The sequence below is a fragment of the Psittacula echo genome, assembly GCF_963264785.1.
Source record: "Psittacula echo genome assembly, chromosome: 4".
NCBI classification, from domain to species: domain Eukaryota; kingdom Metazoa; phylum Chordata; class Aves; order Psittaciformes; family Psittacidae; genus Psittacula; species Psittacula echo.
This window is the reverse complement of record NC_137738.1, coordinates 103,014,207-103,034,007: the sequence shown is the minus strand read 5'-3', so window position 1 is coordinate 103,034,007 and position 19,801 is coordinate 103,014,207. Positions and strand designations below refer to the sequence as shown.

Here is a 19,801-nt window from a genome sequence, read left to right as displayed (position 1 = left end):
TGGTGATAGACTGTTTTTATTTGAAATTCTTAAAGTTACAGTTGAACACAGTTTAACTACAAGTCCAAACTTCTCTGAAGACTTGACAATTCCCTGATTTAAAAGTTTCCTGCTGGATCTGGAAGGTGAACTAACTGAGCAAACCATCAGATGAGCACTAGAACTAGCGAGAGCCAGAAACAGAAGTTCAGTGTCAAAGTGTGACACTTCCCAATTGCTGTGACAGTGGCTCAGCTGCTTTTGGCACCACACTTACAGCACAAAGAGGCTGTATAGGTATCGGTGACTGCCACTGAATATAAGAGCACTTACAGTTGACACCACGGACCTGCCTGTGGCACAGAAATGCACCCTAATATATAATGCATGTGCATTCCAGTGATTGAAGTATTCATGATGATGTATCAAATGCTTTAATAAAACTTACTACCTTTTGAGCAAACTTCGTGTGTTTAGATGATTACATTTTGGACTACATTGCTGTCACTGATGGAGTGAGGGGAAAATTATATTGCTAATACTGTACGTTTTTTGTGAAGTTGTCTGTGCAAAGAATAGCCTTCTTATCCCTCTCCCAGAGCATGTGTGAGAACTGTTACAACAACAAGCCATTTTTCCATTACTCTTATTTTGTTAAGACAAAATGGCTGAAAGCCACAGCTGTTGATTTATTCAGATGCCGAAGGAAACCATTAGCCCATTGGACCCTGAAGATGAGATTTCTTTGTGCTAGATGTTAATATAAGGAAATCCTAAACAGTGGCTGCCAAAGGGACTCAATACAAATGCAAAATACCAAACATACCTAAAAGGGAAGCAGGAAGGTGACTGCTTATTAAAAAAAAAAAAAAAAAAAAAATTATGTTAGTGAAAAGTAGTGTGATGTACTACAACTAAGCTGTGGACATGAAAACTCCCCTGTATTTAAAGCAAATAGAGTATCTTTGAAACTACACGTATGGTTACACAGATGGTTATACCGTTAATGATGACATGAAATGGTTTTCATCAGCACAATGCGGGTGGAGTTTCTTCACAAACTCCCTGCTGTTTGCAGCTTTGAATTAATTAGTTGTAACAGCTCAGTATAAACAAATTGAATCATCAGAAGAGATGTCAAAGAATAAACATAATAGCTGCCATCAGGGTAGGTAACTGTGCTTTCAGGCTACAGTTATAATGGCTTTATGGCAGAAACATGATTAATTGTTGCCTATACTTAGCCCGAATTTCAGCTACCTCTCCCTCTTCCCCAATTATTTGCTTTCATGATTCAACAGTTACAAGTACTTTATTTCATCCCTGTACAACAGAAGTAACATTTCTAATATTTCAATCAGGACTTTAAAAGTATTTAGTACTGGACAAGCTGCCACCTACAACAGTGTTTTAATCACCATTGGGTCCATTTGAAGGACATAGTTTTATACAACAAAATGGGGCCACAGAACTGAAATTTGTCCTGGCTCCCTGTCTTGTGCTCAGCCCAGCAAAAAGGAGTAAGGCATAAGAGTTTCTGGCATTAGGCAAAGGAATAAGGCAAGGGAAAAAACCAGTATGTGCTAGTCAAGGCTAGAATTGATTATGAGAAAAGAATGAGATTGATTAGAGGTTGATAGTGAGGAAATAAATAGGTCGAGAGTGGTTAAACTTGAAACAAAGGACAGAGGAATTTGTTTCCACTAACTCATTTTCCTCAACCTTTTCAACTAAGAACTTAGCCAATAAACAACAAACAATTTTTGTGGTGTTGCGACAACAATTTCCAGGTAAAGGCAAATAAAATCAGGATAAACTTCCAGTGTCCATATTATTTCCCCCATTTCAAGCTGCTTGCTGTCTCGATGGGTAAGAATGCAAGTGTAGTTAGTTTACAAAGCCATTTTCAATTATTTTGCAGATTAGCTCCTAAATTCTCATAAATCATCGCTGACCCACACTCCCCAGTTTGAAAAACAGGGCACTAGTGTATGATCCTTTCAACAACCTGAAAAGTGGCACCCCAAGTTATCATCAGCTGTCTGTAGTGACCCAGTATCTCATCCTCCTCTAGCAATAAGCTTCAAGAAAGACTGTAACTGCTGCTCTTGACCTGGATGGAGGGAGCTGTGCTGTATTTGCAAAGGTTCTGGTCCTGCATAGCTGTTAAGGTGCTGCATAATGTAGTGTCTGTATGGGGACAGGAAGAAAAGAAAGACAAAGTTGGTTTTTCTTCTTAAAATACTTCAACCTCCACCCTCCCAAACAGTTAAAAGAAATAACAGGATTAAATATTTGTGTGCAAGCTCAACTTGCCCCCTTCTTGAAAATCTACATTTTGATACAGTTTTTACTTACACAACAACTGCTCTTCCTATATTTTCTCTCTGCCTCATTCTGTGGAATAACCAGATTCACTCTCCACTATGCAAGTGAAGGGAAAAATACTGTGTGCTGAATTAATATTTTCCCCCACTTTGTGTTCCTTTTAAAAGTAAACGTATCTGCTGCTTCCTCAAACCAGCAGAGGGAGTTTTCTCATCTTTTAACTTCAGAAACTTAATTATTTTAACTTCCGAAACACAAACCTGCCTTTTCTTTTTTAGCAATGTTATGTTACCTGGTAGGAACTGCTACTGAAAACAAAAGGTGAAATTTTACAGCCAAGCCTGTTTAACTCTTTAGTGCTGGAGGCTGTATGTTTCCAGACAATTTTTATGGGTATTATTGTGCAAGAAGTTGTTGTGAAAAATGCAATAGAGTATTAAAAGCATGAAAAGTTGACTCATCTGGAGTGTTCAGGAGCAAACTATTTGGCTAAAGGGGAATGTACAATTATTGCATTACATGTGCCACTCAAGTGTGCATGAAACCATAACTTGGTAAAAAAAAAAGAATCAGTTCCTTTATTATTTGTGCTCTATGGAGAAGTTTTTAAAGTTCTCGGTTTAGGTTTCTTTATTTGGAAGTAACAGAGCAATTTTAAGACTAACACAGTCGCAAAAAAGTTCAAGTCAAATGCTCACTGTAGCACTACTAGGAAGAGAGTTCATAATTATTCCTTTTTTCTTTTTTTGTGTGTGTGTGAGAAAAAATAAAAAGCATCTCCACAAGTGACAAACTTATCATATGCTATAAAACTACATAGCAGGCTTTTTACAATGATCTCTCTTCTAAATAAAATTATAGCAGTTACTGACGTTAACAGTGAATATTTTCTGTGAACATGTCTTAACTCTTCTCTCAGAATCAATCCAGAAATTCAGATATTCCATTAAGCTCAATCATAATCCATTTAAAATGCTAATATTTCAGTTTTAAAAGTTTTGTTGAAAAATTCCACCCCAAGGGAAAATTATCAGTTATTCTGCAGAACCTAATTGGATTTGAAGACACCCTGAAACAAACGAACTTCTATAGAATTATGGAATGTTGGAGCTGGAAAGGAACTTATAGATTACTCAGTTCCAATCCCCCTGCCATGGGCAGGGACACCTTCCACTAGACCAGGTGGCTCAAAGCCCCGTCCAACCTTCCAGGGATGGGGCAGTCACAGCTTCTCTGGGTAACCTGTGCCAGTGCCTCACCACCCTCACAGGGAAGAATCTCTTCCTTATAATTCTAGAGAGTCAGAGTATTGATGCTCTACACTCTGCTTGAATTGAAAGATACAACTGAATAAAAAGCAAGATCTGGACTTCCCTGTATCCCTATCAGTATAACAGCTAGGTTATGTTTTCAAAGCACCACATGAACACCAATTATTGCATAACATTCAAGTGAAAATGGCTAAATAAATGTTTTCAGCTTTTACTAAAGGGGAAAGCGAAGAAGGAACTCATTGCAGGTGATTCAGAAGGTAATGACTGGTAAATAAGCATTTAGCACATGACATCAGACATATAGCATATGGAAAAGAAACAAAGCAGTCGCATGGCTAAACGGTTGAGCCATAAGTTAATATTTAATAGCCTAGCCCAGACATATTTTCTTTATAGGTATTATAATGGTCAACTAGTACAAGAATGCTAAAACACATCCCTGTGCTGCTCTGAGATATACAGCCATTCAGCACGACATAACTCTTGGACCAAAGCCCTGAAGAAGACATAGGCAAACCAGAAAATCGTACAGGGCTGCAGACAGCAGCACTGCAGCCAGTCATCCAGAGACAAAAGCACTTTTGGGCTCCCTCAGGAACAATCCCATTTCTGCCTCGCTGGTACTGAAACAAAGATGAAGGCTAAAGCAGGGGACTGGCTATATGCTGGTGCACTATCACCACAGCAGATGGGCTATAAATAACTATTCAGGTTTTGTACTCAGACTGCTGAGAAGCTTTGAGTCAGCCCTGGCCACAGTCAGCAAGACATGTAAAAATAAAAAAGAGAATTTGAGAGCACCAGTGTCTTATTAGTCCTCAGCATAGGAACTGAGAACCAGTGCTTTGCTCTCCAGCATGTTTCAGATTGAAGAAGAGAGCAGAGGCAGCTTTATGGTAGCAATGATGCTCAAATAAACATTTTGTAAACTTAACTAATGTGCTCTGAAATTAGCTTTTGCCCTAGTCCAGACCAGTTTCCTGAAAGAAGGCTACTTGATGCTCGTTCAACTCTCTGTAAAGGTGTACACCATGAATATTTTATTTCTCACCTCTTTTGCATGCATACTTAGCCTTGTGGCAGGATTTAAAAGGATATAATTTGCTGCATAAGGTCAAATTTATAATTCCTCTCATCCTTTATCCTTTTTTCCAGCATGTAGCTCTTCAGAGGAAGTGGAAAAAAATATAGGGAAGACAGATGAGGATAATTCTTTTGTTGGGAGTGACTTCAGACCCCAAGGATGTTCCCTTTCTGTCCCAAATCTCCCCTTGCTATTAACTGTTGTAAATCTGGGGCTGCAGGGAGGTAGTATTTTTAATAAATTCTCCTTTTAAGGGCAGTATCATGGGGCCATTTATCAGTGTTAAACACTATACCTGCACCAAGGAAATTCTGAGTACTACTAGTACAGTTCTGCTGTATGAAAATATGGAAGCAAAGTCTGCCTCAAAGTACAGTGGAGAAAAAATATCATACTATAAAATATACAACGTATTATATGCTTGTTTACTCCCTCAGACTTCACATTTTGTCTTCAGTACTCATTGTCTGACTCATTTTCTGTTTATATGCCATGAGAAAGATGCTAACTAAAAGCTGACTCCTGGAAATACTTGACATTCTTTTTAGGCTAATTTTGTCCTGAGCTTGGCTGCAATGGCTCATTTTGAACCACTCATAAAAGGATGTCTGCAGCAGGGAAGGCAGAGTATTTTCATTTCAGAAAGGCCTGCTGCATTACACTCCCTGATTTTCATCAAACCCAGACCATGTTTACTTGTCCTTTTGGCCTCGGGGTCACTGTTTTGTCTTTAAATCAGTTTAGCTCTAAGTAGTCGTTTCCACTCATTCTCGTTTCCCACAAAACCCTAACCAATGGCAGCCTGAAATAGCTTTGTACACTTTCCTCTTTTCTCAAGTAAAAACAAGCAAGCAACCAACCAAATACTTTTGTCTTACAAACTCTCCAAGAGCAATGCACAAGCCCACAGGAGGTTATTATCCTCGACGGCCAGGGGAACGTATCCGCTTCCCTCCCCGGGCCTCCCTCCAAGCACCCTGCCACTTTCCCGGGGCCAGGCAGCAGAGCCTGATCCTTCCACCATAACGGCCTCATCCCCAAGTCTTCACTGTCCAAAGGGACCCTCCGGAACGACCCCAGGGCCGGTGTTTTCGGGTACGGGACACAGCCAGGAGGCTACTGGAGAAGCTGCCTGCTGGGCGGGGCAGGCCGGGGCTCTGCCGAAGCGGAGCTGGGGGTGCGCGAGCTGTGGACACCCCATGAGGGAAGGGCATGGCCGCTCTAAGGCAGGGTGACCCCTCAGGAGGACCTGAACAGGAACGACCTCACGCGCCAACCTACTGCAGTGGGCACCTCACCCGCAGCGGAGCGGTGAGCTGGCGGTGACGTCATCCCGCCTGGCAACGGCGGCACGGCGTGGAGGCGGTGGCGCTCTGCTCTCGCGGGATTTGGCGACCTCCGCGGTGGGCGGGGCTGCCGGTGCCGGAGCTCGCTTGAGGCGAGGCTCGGTGGTGGCGGGGAGTGGCGGGCGGTTGTGTGGCAGGTTCTGTTCTGGGCTGTCGGCAGTTCGGAGTAGTTCTCTTCGGGTCCGAAGCGGCACAGATGGAGCTGCCGTGCCCAGCTTGAGCGCTTCGGCGGGACCCGGGGTCGCTTCGCCGAGCCCGGGTGGGCGCAGCATGGGTGAGTGCAGTATGGGTGAGTGCAGTGAGGAAGGGCTACCGTAGCGCTGAGATGGGTCCCCGCTTCCCCGGAGCCACCTCCGCTGCCCTTTGTCTGAGGGGAAAGCGCGGACCTGCGGTGCCTGGGAGCACCGCTTCGGGCAGACCCTAGGGCAGGAGCGTGGCTGGTACCCGGTGCTGTGGTAGGAGGCGGCGGCCGCTGGTGGGGCTGTAGGAGTGGCGGCGGCCGCTGGTGGGGCTGTAGGAGTGGCGGCGGCCGCTGGTGGGGCTGTAGGAGTGGCGGCGGCCGCTGGTGGGGCTGTAGGAGTGGCGGCGGCCGCTGGTGGGGCTGTAGGAGTGGCGGCGGCCGCTGGTGGGGCTGTAGGAGTGGCGGCGGGCGGTGGCAGGTGCCCGCAGGTGCCTGGGTGAACACTGGCTCCTCGGCGGGGCTGGGAGAGGCCGAGGCCATCGCCCGGCCTGACCTGGGGACTGCGGCGGGGACCCGGGGCGGGAGGCGGTGGGGTGCAGCGCCGGAAGTTATGTGGTTTTCGGTGGGCAGAACGCGGCTTCCAGACGCGTAGTGAGTACTGATACTGTGCTGGTTGAAGGGAGCTTGATTGGAGTGGCTTGATGAGGGGTAAAAGTTTTTCTGATGGAAGTCAGCCTTTTTGCCCTTTTTATTACCCAGCTTGTTTGGGCTGCATCTTCATGCGTTTCTCCACCAAGTTGTTGGCTTAAAAGCAAGCGTACAGTGACTCAAAGTATTCCTGTGAACAGGGCTTTGAGCAACCTGGTCTAGTGGAAGGTGTCCCTGCACGTGCAGGGGGGTTGGAACCAGATGAGCTTTAAGGTCCCTTCCAACTCAAACCGTTCTGTGATTTTTATGATAATGTGCCAGTTCGGGTTTACACTTGAAACAGTCAGTTGTGCCGGGTCTGATTTTTAATGTAAGAGAGTCTGCGTAGGGAAGTATGAAACAGTGACTCAAACACCACTCTTTCCTTACACAGAGTTCCCCCACTGTGGTCCAAAAAGGTCCACTGACCATTTTGTCTGCCTCTTATCTCACTTGTATTGCATCCTTTGCTCTGCTGTCCTGTATTTCTGGAGGGGTGTGTGCAAGAACGTGTGATGTTTTGTATATTGTGCTGGGGTGTGTGTGTGCTGATGCTGCTGTGTGCAAATTGCCACATTTGGGTGTGATTTAAGCTTTTTAAATGGAAGGATCCCTGGGTTTCAGATAGCTTTGCTTCCTCCCTCTTGGCCTAAGAAGGGAAGGAGTGCGTGGTGTGCAGATCAAGCTATCTCTTAAGTGAAGGGCTAAACACTCTTCCTGGTTATAAATACATGTCTTCATTTCACTGAAAGTTGTCTTACATGGACAAAGCACAGTTAAAATGAAATCTGAAAATATAAAGAGAAATCGATGGTTTAGGTTCTGATACAAACCAAGCTAAACCCTTCACTTTTTTATGGTGCTTGTGGCTGTTCTGAATAGGTAAGAATTACAGTTTCTTTGTCTGGGGGCTGCATTCTCTCACTTGTGAGGAAGAAGTGTCTATCCAGATCACTGTGGTGCCCTGTGATGGTAGTTCTGAAAGTGTAAAGGTTTAATGTGCTAATTAAACATTTTGAACTCAGAGCCTGTAATGCTGAAATGTGAAATACCTGAGGATTTACATATGATATATCTGAGTTATTCAAATTATTAGTAAACAGTTAGGAATACAGTATAAGACTGTCAATAAATGACCAAATCCTGTTTACAACTAATGATTGCTATATTACTTTATTTTATGTATTTTTTTCCTTACATTTCCTGTCCTTAAGAGTGGCTTCTTTCTCTTTCTCTTCTGACCACAGTAGTGAGCATGTTAATACTGCTCCAGAGGTAAGTGAATTAAGTGGGTGCATGCACTCTGTGTCAAATATTGTTATTGCATGGGTGGTTAATACCATGACAATTTGTGTGCATGTGCAGTTACAGAACTGCTTCTGCCAGAGCGCTGGCAAACCTCTATGAACAATTGCAGAATGATACCAGAGCCTTTGAAATAGATTTTCTATGAAGGTTTCATCCTTTATTCAGATCTTAAGCATTACTGTCTTGTGATTGAAAGGGGGGAGGAATGTACAGTAAAACAGCTCTGAAAATAAAAAGTGGAAAAAGAGCAAAGTTTAGCTCACACTGCGCTCACTATATTTAGTGATGGCCTCACATTTACCTTGAGAAGTTGTTATTTAATTCTTATTGACATTGTGGTAGAGCCAGTCTTGATAAGAGATTTTTTGTCTTTACTGTCAGCTCATGGAATAGATTCTACATGTAAGAGGTTGCTCGGGAGGCTGTTAAGGTATCTGGCAAACTCAAGGGCTTCTGAGATCTACAGAGAAGTAAGAACAGAGCAATATAACTCTGGAGGAACCAAAAGGGGAAAGGCAGAAATACAAAATGCATTGGAGTGGGTTCTTTTATGTTCTTGTAGTAGCTGGAAATTAATGCTGGAAGTGCACTTGTCATTCAGGTGCTTAAAGGGTGATGAAGATATTGGAGGTGACAAACACTAGACAGTATAAAGGTACTAGTAATGCTCAGTTACATGCTTAAGCTCAGTCATTTTAATTCTTTCATTCTGTACTATATTAATAATGTGGATTCAGTAAATGGCTCTACATTGAAAAATCATAATCGTATTGAATAATGGATTAATTGAAGGAAAAGAATATTCTGTTGTTCTGGAAAAACTATTTGACTGAAATATCTTTTTGCTGCCTTGGGGGTTGATATCCAATTAGAGGAGGTAGAGTTCCCTGTGTTGGTTCTTTGTAATGTCTGGTTTACTTTTATGGCTCAATAGCAGCTAATTTTCCTAATTATACTTGAGAAATGGTTTGACTAAACAACTTGCATGTTAACAGGAAGGTTGAGCTAAATTTGCAGTGTTCAACTAGTTTTTTGTATGGCTTCACAACTAAGAATGAAATATCCCAGCAACAGCTGATAAATTTCCACATTAGTACACTGAAATCTACCAGGCTTCTGAGAGTATCTTCTTAGCTATATGCATTTCCTGCTCCCCTTCCCCCTTTTTCTTAATTTCCAAAAAGTCGTGCAAGCTTTGATTTGTGGTTTCCATGAGTTTGAATTTGCTTCTTTTTATCTTTAGAAAATGTGATAACTTCGGAATACTTTTAAGAAGCCACACGTTTCTTCATTGCTAACAGAATGAGTGTAAATATATGTAAATATATTAGGTCTATAGAAGCTGTTTAGTAAGTTCATTGTAAAGTTTGTGTGAATCTTTTTCCTTTCTTTAGCTTCATTTTGACAGTAGAAGTCTACAATGTTTTCAGAAGCAGACTGGATACTTTTAACATGTTGTTACAGAGATAGTGACACATTGTTTCAGTTTCCACACGGAGTGTTACAAATGCAGTTAAAATGTTACTTTGGGGTTTGTTGATTTAAAAAATAAAAATAACAACAACAAAACTGAAACAAACCCACAATGCCCCAAAACAATATATCCACTCCAAACATTCCCAAACAAATGGGATAGGATAGATGAAGGGTCCTTCCACTGCTGTTTTTATCAAGAAATAGGTAAGATGTGATGTATATTGATAAAAAAAAAAATAAAAAATTACTTATCAGAAGTAGAAGTTACTGCAACCCTTCTGCACTAGGGTACTTGATGAGCCTAATGCTGACATGCCAACTGTTCTTGTTCAGGCAATGTTGAGCAAAGTGCTTTCTTATCATTTTTTTCAGTTCTAGACAAAATGCTAAGGGAAGAGCTGATGGAACGTTGACTTCTGGAGAAGAGATGCCTAAGCTGCTGGGAAACGAAATTACAATAACTGGGAGGAATTGATGGATACTGGGTTTGGGTCAAGGTAGAGGAGAAATCCCATGAAAAGGTGGAGTGATTCTGTCAGTGCAGCTCTGGTCTTTTCCATTTTTTCCAAGAATGTAAGAGCTGCTGGGCTGAGAGTCCTGTTTGTGAGGCAGGTAGGGAGGAGAATGATATGGAAAGCAAGTCCATCATGGAAAGTTCTGATTTTGTATGTAAAATTAAAAACCATGGTCTGGCAATGAATAATTAATGGACTTGCTCAAAGGTGTTTATAGCTTCACTGAACCTGTTTATGGATGGGTATGGACCATTAAAGAGTTGTACAAAGGAGGACAAAGAAAAACATCGCTCTCACACTCCACAACTACCTGTGGTAGTGAGAGCCTGTTTAGCATGAATGGGGTGTGTGGGGGTGTGTGTGTGTGTGTGGAATATATACGTCTTTCCATCATGAGCTTTTTTCCCAAAAGCTACTGCTTGTTCTACCCAGCTCCTTTGCTTATTGAGAAATGATGGATGATTGGTGACTTCAAACTGAAAGACTCTGTTCTTCATTTATGTTCCTCCTGTGCCAGCCATTCTGAATGCTGGTCACTTTTTACTGGGTGGTTATCTTAATTTTTTCAGCACTTTCCTTTTGTTGTGGAGAATTGTTCAGGACTCTGCATGTTATTCAAGACTCAACACTATGCAGGGGCATAATTTAATTTGCTGTCTTAACTTCCTTTGTTGTCCTAACAGTTCTTAGAGTTTCTGTTTCAGCTAGGAAGGGTCTTTGAAATCTTTTCACCTTCACTGGCATTCTGTGCTCTGCCTGTGTTAGTGTTTTTTTTTTGTTGTTGTTTTTGTTTTTGGTTTTTTTTTTTTTTTTTTTTTTTTTCTCTTAGTGGGTTTTTGTTGCATAAACACAGGAAATGTGTGGTCCAGAGCACTGAACTGTCCGGGGTTAAGTGAGGCAGCTTCCTGATCTGTCCAGGTCTGGTTGTCATTGCTCTATTCTTACCATCTATGTTGCTTCCTTGGAGATGCCGTCACATATGATTGCTTGTCTGGTATTTCCCTAACCCAGTTTCTTAACAGTTATTTGTTAAGAAAGAGCAGCCATGAAGGTGCTTGAAGTGAGTTAGGTTCTTAGATTCTATTCTGAATTGTGAATTTACTAAGTATCTAGGATGTGCCCTGCTTGCTGTGAAAAGAACACCTATATCTTGCTGTCCGTTATTGTCTTGAACATGCAGTGATGAGAAATAATTTTACATAACTTTGTTGCCATGATGGTGTGAGTGTAACCCTGTTTGTACATCGCCCTTGGCTGTCCTGTTGCAGTGGCTGTTAGCAGGACTGAACCTGAAACTACCTGTTCAGTCACCTCTTTTCTAGAGTGTTCCCTTGCTATGTTATATAAAAGCATACCAAAGATTTAATTTTGATGGTAGCTTTGCTTTGAGAAGGATGTTCACCTAGATGTCCTCTGTATGTTCCTCTCTACCTAAGTTATTCTATGATTCTTAGAGTAAACTTCAATTTGTTTGAATAATGCTGTGGCATCAGCACAGCTGTTTACTTCCTTTTACTAATGACAGCAAGTCTTTTTAGGTGGGTTTATGTTTTATTGCTTTAGCTGTATGCAGAATTGACTCTCTTCATATAAAATCAGTATGAAATGTTGCTTTTTCAGAAATCTTGAATGAAGAAAACAAAGCACTGTAGATAGTTTTGAACAGTGTATCTGCATTTCCTAAGAAATTTAAGACTTGCCGCTACCACAGTCCTAAATCGGGCTGTAGGAGAAGTCATAGTATGTGTCTGTCTGCCAGATGAGTTAAATCTTTCCCCTTTCGGGGTGATTTATACTGGAGAGAATATAATATGAGGTCATTTAGCATATAAAGTTAACTTTTCTTAAAGGAATATACATCGCCTATAACATGCTCAAGGTATTAGGCAGGATTTCTGTCAGTGGAAAACATTAGAATCTAAAATTTTGAATTATTAAACAAGAATGAACCATTTCAGCAATGTGGACAGTGCTGACTTGTGATGGGTTGCAGTTGGAGCTCTCCACTGATCTCTGGAGAAGGAAGCAGAGCTTTGTCTGCTTGTGTGCCTGAGTGCTGAAGAGCTCTGTGATTATAAACTTTGATTTTTAAATTTGACATTATTGTGAAAGAAACTCAAAAGTAATTTTATCATTTTTATTGCTTCAACCAGATAAAGTATTATTTTAAATTATTTAAATGACTTAATCTCTTTTCTTAATAGTACCTAAACAACCATGAACATGATACTTTTTGACAACGGATGAATATGTGAGTGGTTTTGAGTTAAGCAGTACTAAGTAATCTAATTTGGGTTTTTTGTTTTTTCTTCATTAGCAGCTGAGTGTTGGCTGCTGTGAGTAGATTTTTGTAGACTGAACTTATTAATGGTTTTCATTTTTGTTTTAAGGAAAGCAGTTTTGCCTAAGTTCCTGGAAACTTTCCTAACTTACCATTTAAAGAAGACTCTTAAGTCATCAGTTTCTACCTCTTGGATAAAATTACTAAGTGGTCAGTCTTAGGTGTTTTTGACTGTATATGTAGCTTGATCTATTTAAGCTGGTGAGGAAATAAAGTCTCATCCTTCACCTCTGGCTAGTGAGTATTGTGCTCTTCCTTTGCTTCTACAAACTGAATCTTTCAAAACTTTCCCGTCTTACTGGGTTGGTTTTTAGCCAGGCTCGCTCTCCAGAAACTGAGGCTAAGCTCATGGTTGCAAAAAGAGTGAATGGAAGCAGGAAGAGGATGAGGATGCTGCTTACGGTGGTGTCAGCCAAAGCACATTAGCAGCAGTCTTAAAGTTCTGCCTTATAGAAATTGTCTTCCAATTTTAGCTCTTTAGTTCAATTGTGGGTTTGTAAGAAACAAACCAGTTTACTCATCCTCCCCCACTACCCTCCCCCAAGCTGCATTGTTTCTTCATTTCAGGAAAGTACAAAAGCAGAATAATAAGCAAACTTCTCAAAATGTTCAAGTAATTTCCATTTAATGCATCTTTGGGGCTAAGGGGAGAAAAGTCTCCATCTTTGCTGCTTGAAGAAATGAAACTGCTAGTTTCATGACGTTTTCACTCTCTAGTCAAGGAGAATTGCATCACTCAACTCTGAACTTCTATCTTTAGTTATGATAGAATTTTTGAGGCTGCTTTGCATGTAATCTCTCTTCTCCTGTAGTCATCCTGTGGTGCAGTTTCACATTGTGCTTCAGCAGACATAACTTTTGGCTGCTGCCAAAAAGTGCCAGAGCTTTGTGGTGCCTTTTCCTGGTTTGTCATGACTCTAGGGGTAGTAAGTCCATGGTAAGAGCTGACAAGCTGATTTGTGTGGAAGAAACCCTTGTACCAGGTTTGCCACCTTGTCAGTAGTCTGAATGACCTTAATCTGTACAACCATTAGCTCCTGTGCAAGAGAGTGGACTTTATTTCACGAGCCAGGGAATAGAGGGTGCTGCTTCTTTTCCATTTTAGCCTGCAGTTACCTTGCATTAGATCCAAACTGAGATTTTATAAGTTTCTTCTGTCTGTTAACTGCTCTCCCTAAGTGTTTAGGATCCAGCAAACTGATTATTTCACAGCTTTCTTGTTTTTGATCTTTAAAAGGCTTTTTTAAACCTCATTGTCATTTTCCCCCATCCATTTTAAGCCAGCCAAGTGTCTTTTTTAAGCTGTGCCTCTAAATTATTTTTTTTAATTGGTATAATGATACCTTTATAAAGAAAATAGTCTCGCCTCTGTCCTTCCTGATTTTCTGCAGTTGGGCTGGACTTTAATGTTCCCATCACTTGAAGGCTTTTATGGAGTTTGTCTTACTTAGTACTGTCATGAATCAATAAATGCAAGATTAACTAGAATACGCTTGCCTAAAACATAAGGTAAATTATATTGCTGTTTGCACCATCTTAATATCTAAATATTTCTGTTGGGGAAGTTATTAACTACTAAAACAAACTGCCAGGGGAAGTGCTAGATCCATCATCTCTTGATATGGACAGTCCCCTGGATGATGCCCATTTCATTATGTTCTTTAATCTTCCCTTTTGGCAGATTTAGTGATTATGTGTCCATGGGATGACCTAGTTCAAGACACTGGCCAGAGTTGAATCCAACTGGAAGGGAACCAGCTGGCTAATTTGGCAGCAAACTAAACAGGCACACCCTGGAGCAGCATAGCTGTGAGCACAAGGGAAGAGGCAGTAGTATGGGAATGAGTAGGGAGAGAGCATACAGGGTCATTCCTTCATCCTCAGACTATTGGAATTGCTATAAGAAACTCTATTTTCTGTAAATGACTGAAGCAACCATTCCTGAAAAGCAGAGCCCATCTGTTTGGTTTCTGAAGTGGTTAAGTGAAGGATATTCTTTGATTCAGAGTTTCTAGTACAAGACTTCATACAAATTTAGCTAGATTTGTAAGCTGCCTGGGAGCACTGGCAGAGTTTCAGATGACTATCTGAAGAGCGGGCCATGGGCTGTTTGCTTAAAACCTCAGTGTCCCAAGCAACACTTCTTTTTGTGTTTATCAGAGCTGGTGCTGTTCTGAAGCCCAGTAAAATGAGATGCCATTCTGAAATGGGGGCAGCGGAAGTGCTGAGGGGAGTATGTCTGTAGACATGAAGATGTGGTGCCTGGGAGTAGGAAAATTGGAAACAGTCTTGGATGCAACCCTTTGCAAATTGAAGAGAGCTTGAAGGCATTTCTTGTAGCTGCAAGAGTTATAGGGCTCTATGTGAATTAACAGTATGGTTCTTTGCAAGTAAAAGCACAATTGAGAGTGCATAAAATAGCTTCCTTTAATTTCAATGTATTCATCATCTTACTAGATGCTCATTTTGTGGGAAGAGAGTTTGCTCTTTCAATCTTAATGCTGCACCCTTATTGAGAGAGAATCATAAAATATATATATATGGATTGTAATGTAAATGGCTTCTGATGTGAGGGTAGTAGAAGAAAAGCTGCCCTGATAGATAAGTAGTAACAGGAAGCCTCAGGCTGGATGCAGAACAGATGAAATAAAGCTCTTTATGAAACGTGAGATGTGGTGTCAGTAGAATAAGACACAGCCTGCCATCTCCATGCAGCAAGACGATTGTGCTGATTTCCTATCAAGACAGAGCTGCTGGGTCTTGTTGTGCCCTGCTGTATCATGCTTTTGCAGTTCTGAGCAGTGATTGAAGTGATAAATCCTGACCTGTGTTTTTTAAAAAGCTGAGGTTATATTGCTGATTTTCCTCTCCTCTTGATTTTACTTTTTATGTGGATAGTTGGGTCTCCAGCGTTATGCCTGGTAGTTGTGAAATATTTGGGGACAGTTAAATGAATTTCCTTCATGCTTCTGAAATCCAAACTACTAATTCAAGTGAATGTGTTAGAATGGTGGAGGTGATGGTTAGCTTTCTGTGAACTTAGGTTCAGGTACTTTGTCTTCTGATCGCAGCCATTGGTATCCCTTACCCCAGACAGCTTTTCATAACCCCTCATAAGTCCTGTGCTTCCTTCCTGAATTCTTCAAATACCAATTGTTCTGTGTTACTATCAATTAGCTCTGCAAAACATAGCACATTCTATAGCTCTTTCCAAGCTGAGTATTTGGTGATTAGCCAGCCATCAGGTTAAATGAGTGAGAGTGTTGGGGCAGTCCTCCAGTCTTTTGCTCAGGGAGGACTGCGATTTTGATGTTTCAGTGCTGACTCTGCAAAAAAAAGTAGTACAGCTTTTATTTTGGAGATGCTACTCTTCTGGCATGTCTCAACCAAATGGGAGCACAGAGGAAGAATTATTGGGAGCAAAGCAGGAGGATAGGCTGATATGGATGCTCATGTGAGCCTGGTTTCTTCAAGTGCTCAATATTATGTTCAAGTACCTAAAAAAACCTCACAGTGAATGAGGAGGGAATGGTTGATGTGCTGCAGTATTATTGGGGGAATGGGCCAACAGGAACCTCCTGCAATTTCAAGAAGACAAACGCATAATCCAGCATCTGGGAAAAAACAACCTCACTGTCTACTAGGTGGCACAAGCAGAATAGTAGCTAGCAGGTCATAGGAAGTGAGTATTCCCAACTACCTGGTACTCACAAGGCTGTCTCTAAAACACAGTGTCTGGTTTTGCTTCTCCCTCCCATTAAATGCAAAGGGCATGCCAACAAAGCAGTGAGTTGAGTGTAGTCAGGAGGCTGGTAGATACAGTAAGCAAGGAGTTAGTTTAGCTTGGAGAAGAGAGACACACTTTCCTTGGAGGCACAGTGAAAAAATATAAATCAGTGGCTGCAAATTAGGACAATGGTAATTCCTATTGAATATAATGGGGAAAGATTACTATGAGAGTTGAGTAGCAGGAAAGTTGCCCAGGGTGGCTGTTTTATCCCCATCCTTTGAAGACTTTCAAAACTTAAGGTAGACAGTGCCTTGATTGAGCTGATTTGAATCTGAGATTAGCCTTGCTCTGACCAGTTTGGAGTAAGTAACCTAGAGAAAGTGTCTTCGCTTTCAGACCTTGTTTTATTGTGATTTGAAGTACTGCAAGTGATGTTGGTTTAAATCATCATATCAAAATATGCTTAAATCCTTCTAAATTCAAGTTACAAATGGATGTTTAAAGGACTTGATCTCTGAACTTTTACAACATGATTGAGCTAATGAAGCTATTTTGTCTCCTTTAAAACTATCTGAATGAGATTGTAGGGTGCCCTTGAATATTTGCCATTTCAATGGCTTTTGTAAAAATCCACAGCATAAGGATTTTTCTCTATGCATTTCAATCACCAATTAATATTTTTGTATTGACTAAAATGTCCACACTAAAAAGTAGATTAAATTTATTAATGCCATAATTTGTATGAACTGTGCTGACAGCATGAAGTCGGAGAGAAACACTTGTCTCTTTCTTAATGCTAAGCATATTCTGTGGTTTTTGCAAGATCCCAATCTGGGACCATTCAGACTATTGCATCATGTCTCTTTTTAAAGATGAAGGGAACACTTTGTGCATGCTCCCAGTGATGCTTTTAAATTTCCATAAATGTATTTCAAAGCCAGATTCTTGCCATGTTTGCAGAAATACTAATTGTCATTCTGAATTAGATATGTGCCAAATTGTAAGCCATCTATCAAACCAGCTTCCTCCTCCCCCCCCCCCTTTTTTTTTTTTTAATGAGAGTGAAAGGAGTTTTCTTTTGATTTAAACCCAAAGCTTTCAGAGACTTTCTTGGTTTTTGTTACTTGTGAATTCGTAACCTGGAGCTATGACTATGCTGTCATTTTTGGCTAGAAGAGTCCTGAAAAAAATCTGCAGGAGGAGTTGAAGCTTTTGTAGTATCATGAGGTCCTATATTCAAGGAGGCAAACTTTTATCTGACTCAAATACAGGTGTTTGGTTGTCTGTTTGCTTGGGTTCTTTTGGGTGTGACTTTGTAAAAAGAATTTTAACTAAGATATGCTGCAGAGTCTTCAGCTTCAAACATCTTCAAGCTAATTGTCTATTAGAGATTTTAAGTGAAAAACCTGTGAATAGGTGTTGACCCTGTGGTACTTTTATTGCTTATTTGGTGCTTTGGATTTGAACTAAATCTGAATGAGCTATGGTCTTTTTGTTTTTCAGAGCTTTTTGGCATGGCTTTGGTTTAGCAGCTTTTGTAATTTGGTGTTTCGTGACTCACCTTGACTGTTTTGCCAAATAGATGTTATAAAATTAACTTAAAGGAAGGAAGAGAGGAAGAGGTGTAAATCTATATATGGAGCAGTGTCTGAGGCAGGACTTCAGAAAATGTAGTGTGTTTTTTTTTAAATATGTCCCCCTGTGCCCTCTAAGATTCCTGGTTTTCTCTGCTTATTAAATTGATAGCAGTGTTTCACCTTTGTGAAGACTTCTGCTACCTTTCCTGCAGGTCTTACCTCTCATTTCCAGGCTGATTTCTTGCAGTGAGCTCTAATCAGACTGAAGGAGATAATCAGAAAGTGATGTTTTGTGCTACTTCTTAATATAACTTCCCAGGTAAAAAACATTTTGTCCTCTTCTGTCTTTACAAGGTAGTACTAAATACCTGTATGTGGTAGAGATGTTACTCTAATTCTTCCTATTTCATGTTGCCTTTTGCTGTGAGGGAGGAGCCTGGCAATTCCTGCTCTTAAAAGCAAGGGGTAAATCAAATCCATAATTATAATATTTTGTATTTTTTTGCAACTAAGTTTGAGACAAGTATTTCTGATAATGTTGGTGAAAGCTTGATCAGATGCTGCTTCTAGAGTTGGTTTAATATATCTGCAGTGGGGAATGTATCACTAAAATGTTTTGTTTCCCAGCTGGCTAGTAATGATGACTTATCTACAGGATATAGTAGTAAAATTATGAGGGTATTTTGTAAAATTAAGAGGAGATGATTTGCTTTAGGGAGGGGAAAATTGACAAATATGTAATTTTTTAAGTGTATGTTCTACTATACACAGTGGTAACCACTTGAATGCAGGCTAAACAATTATGGGAGCCTGAAGCAGGAAAATAAGGCATGCTTGTCTGACATCTCTAATGCTTCAGGGCAGACTGCCGGGCAGGATTTCAGCTACACTGTTTAATTTCCTTCACAAAGTATCTTACTAATTGTGCTGGAGCCAGCTCCAGAAGCTGGTGTTTGAGATGATTACTGTTAGAATGCAATAGTTTCTCAATACTTTAAACAGTTTGGGAGAAAAAGTGTACATTGTTCGTGGTTTTCAATTGTTCATTTTCCTAATTATTTCAGCCAGTCTTACTGGGCTGTAAAATTAGACATGATATTTTTTTAAGAATTTGTGGTGAGTCGTTTCTTGGAGAATGCACCGCTGACTTGCCCAGTCTAAAAATGACAGGTGGATCCAGGGCAGCTTTCAGATGGACCACTTCTGTGCCAACAGAAGCAAGGTTCCTGCCTTTAGACAGTCTCATGGGTAGATTGCTATTTTTGGTTTTATTTTCCCTTTTTTTAAGGCAAGCTATTGATGTGGAGGGATTATTGTTCTAAGCAGAGAATGTTTGTGCTAGAAAGGGGTGATGCAGCATAAAGCAAGTTCCAAAAAGAGTAAGGAAAAATAGCAGACACTGCAGGATAGAAAGGAAAATGAAGCAGAAAAAAAGCAAAATTTACTCAGATTACCTTACCACTGACTTTGACAGTAGCTGAAGCTGGCTTGCGATTGATTGTACTGCTGGAGGACTTGTGATTGGGATGTCAGCAGCATAGCAGCGAAAACATATTTTCTGGGAGGGGTGTTCAGTGGCTGAAATTAATTTTAGTTTGGCCAGATTCTGCAGACTTGCCTGTCAGCTGCAGATGTAAAATTGTAAATATGAGAAACTTTAATGAGGGATCTGACAGATCTTGTGGATCACATGAAATTTGTGAAAGTCACAGAATGTCTGTTGTGAAACATCCTGAAAGAGAATATGGGCACGGGTACCTTCCACTGGACCAGGTTGCTCCAAGCCGCATACAGCCTGGCCTTGAACACTGCCAGGAACGGGGCAGCTTCTCTGGGCAACCTGTGCCAGTGCCTTACCACTCTCACAGTAGAGAACTATGGCAGCAGCAGTATTGCAGCCAACAAGTGGATAAAGCTGCTAAGACTGAAGTGGCTCAGATGGACTTAGATTGGCAACATAAGGGTGAATTATTTT

At 40.8% G+C, this 19,801-nt stretch overlaps 1 protein-coding gene across 1 annotated transcript in view; it reads left to right on the top strand.

Annotated features, from left to right (window-relative positions):
* Positions 1–6,178: 6,178 nt before the first annotated feature.
* Positions 6,179–19,801, top strand: part of CD2AP (CD2 associated protein) — an 87,509-nt gene continuing 73,886 nt past the window's right edge. Inside the window, exon 1 of the mRNA XM_080614638.1 lies at positions 6,179–6,285. Coding sequence (XP_080470764.1) covers positions 6,282–6,285 — 4 coding nt within the window. The 5' untranslated portion in view covers positions 6,179–6,281. The remainder of the gene's footprint in view (positions 6,286–19,801) is intronic.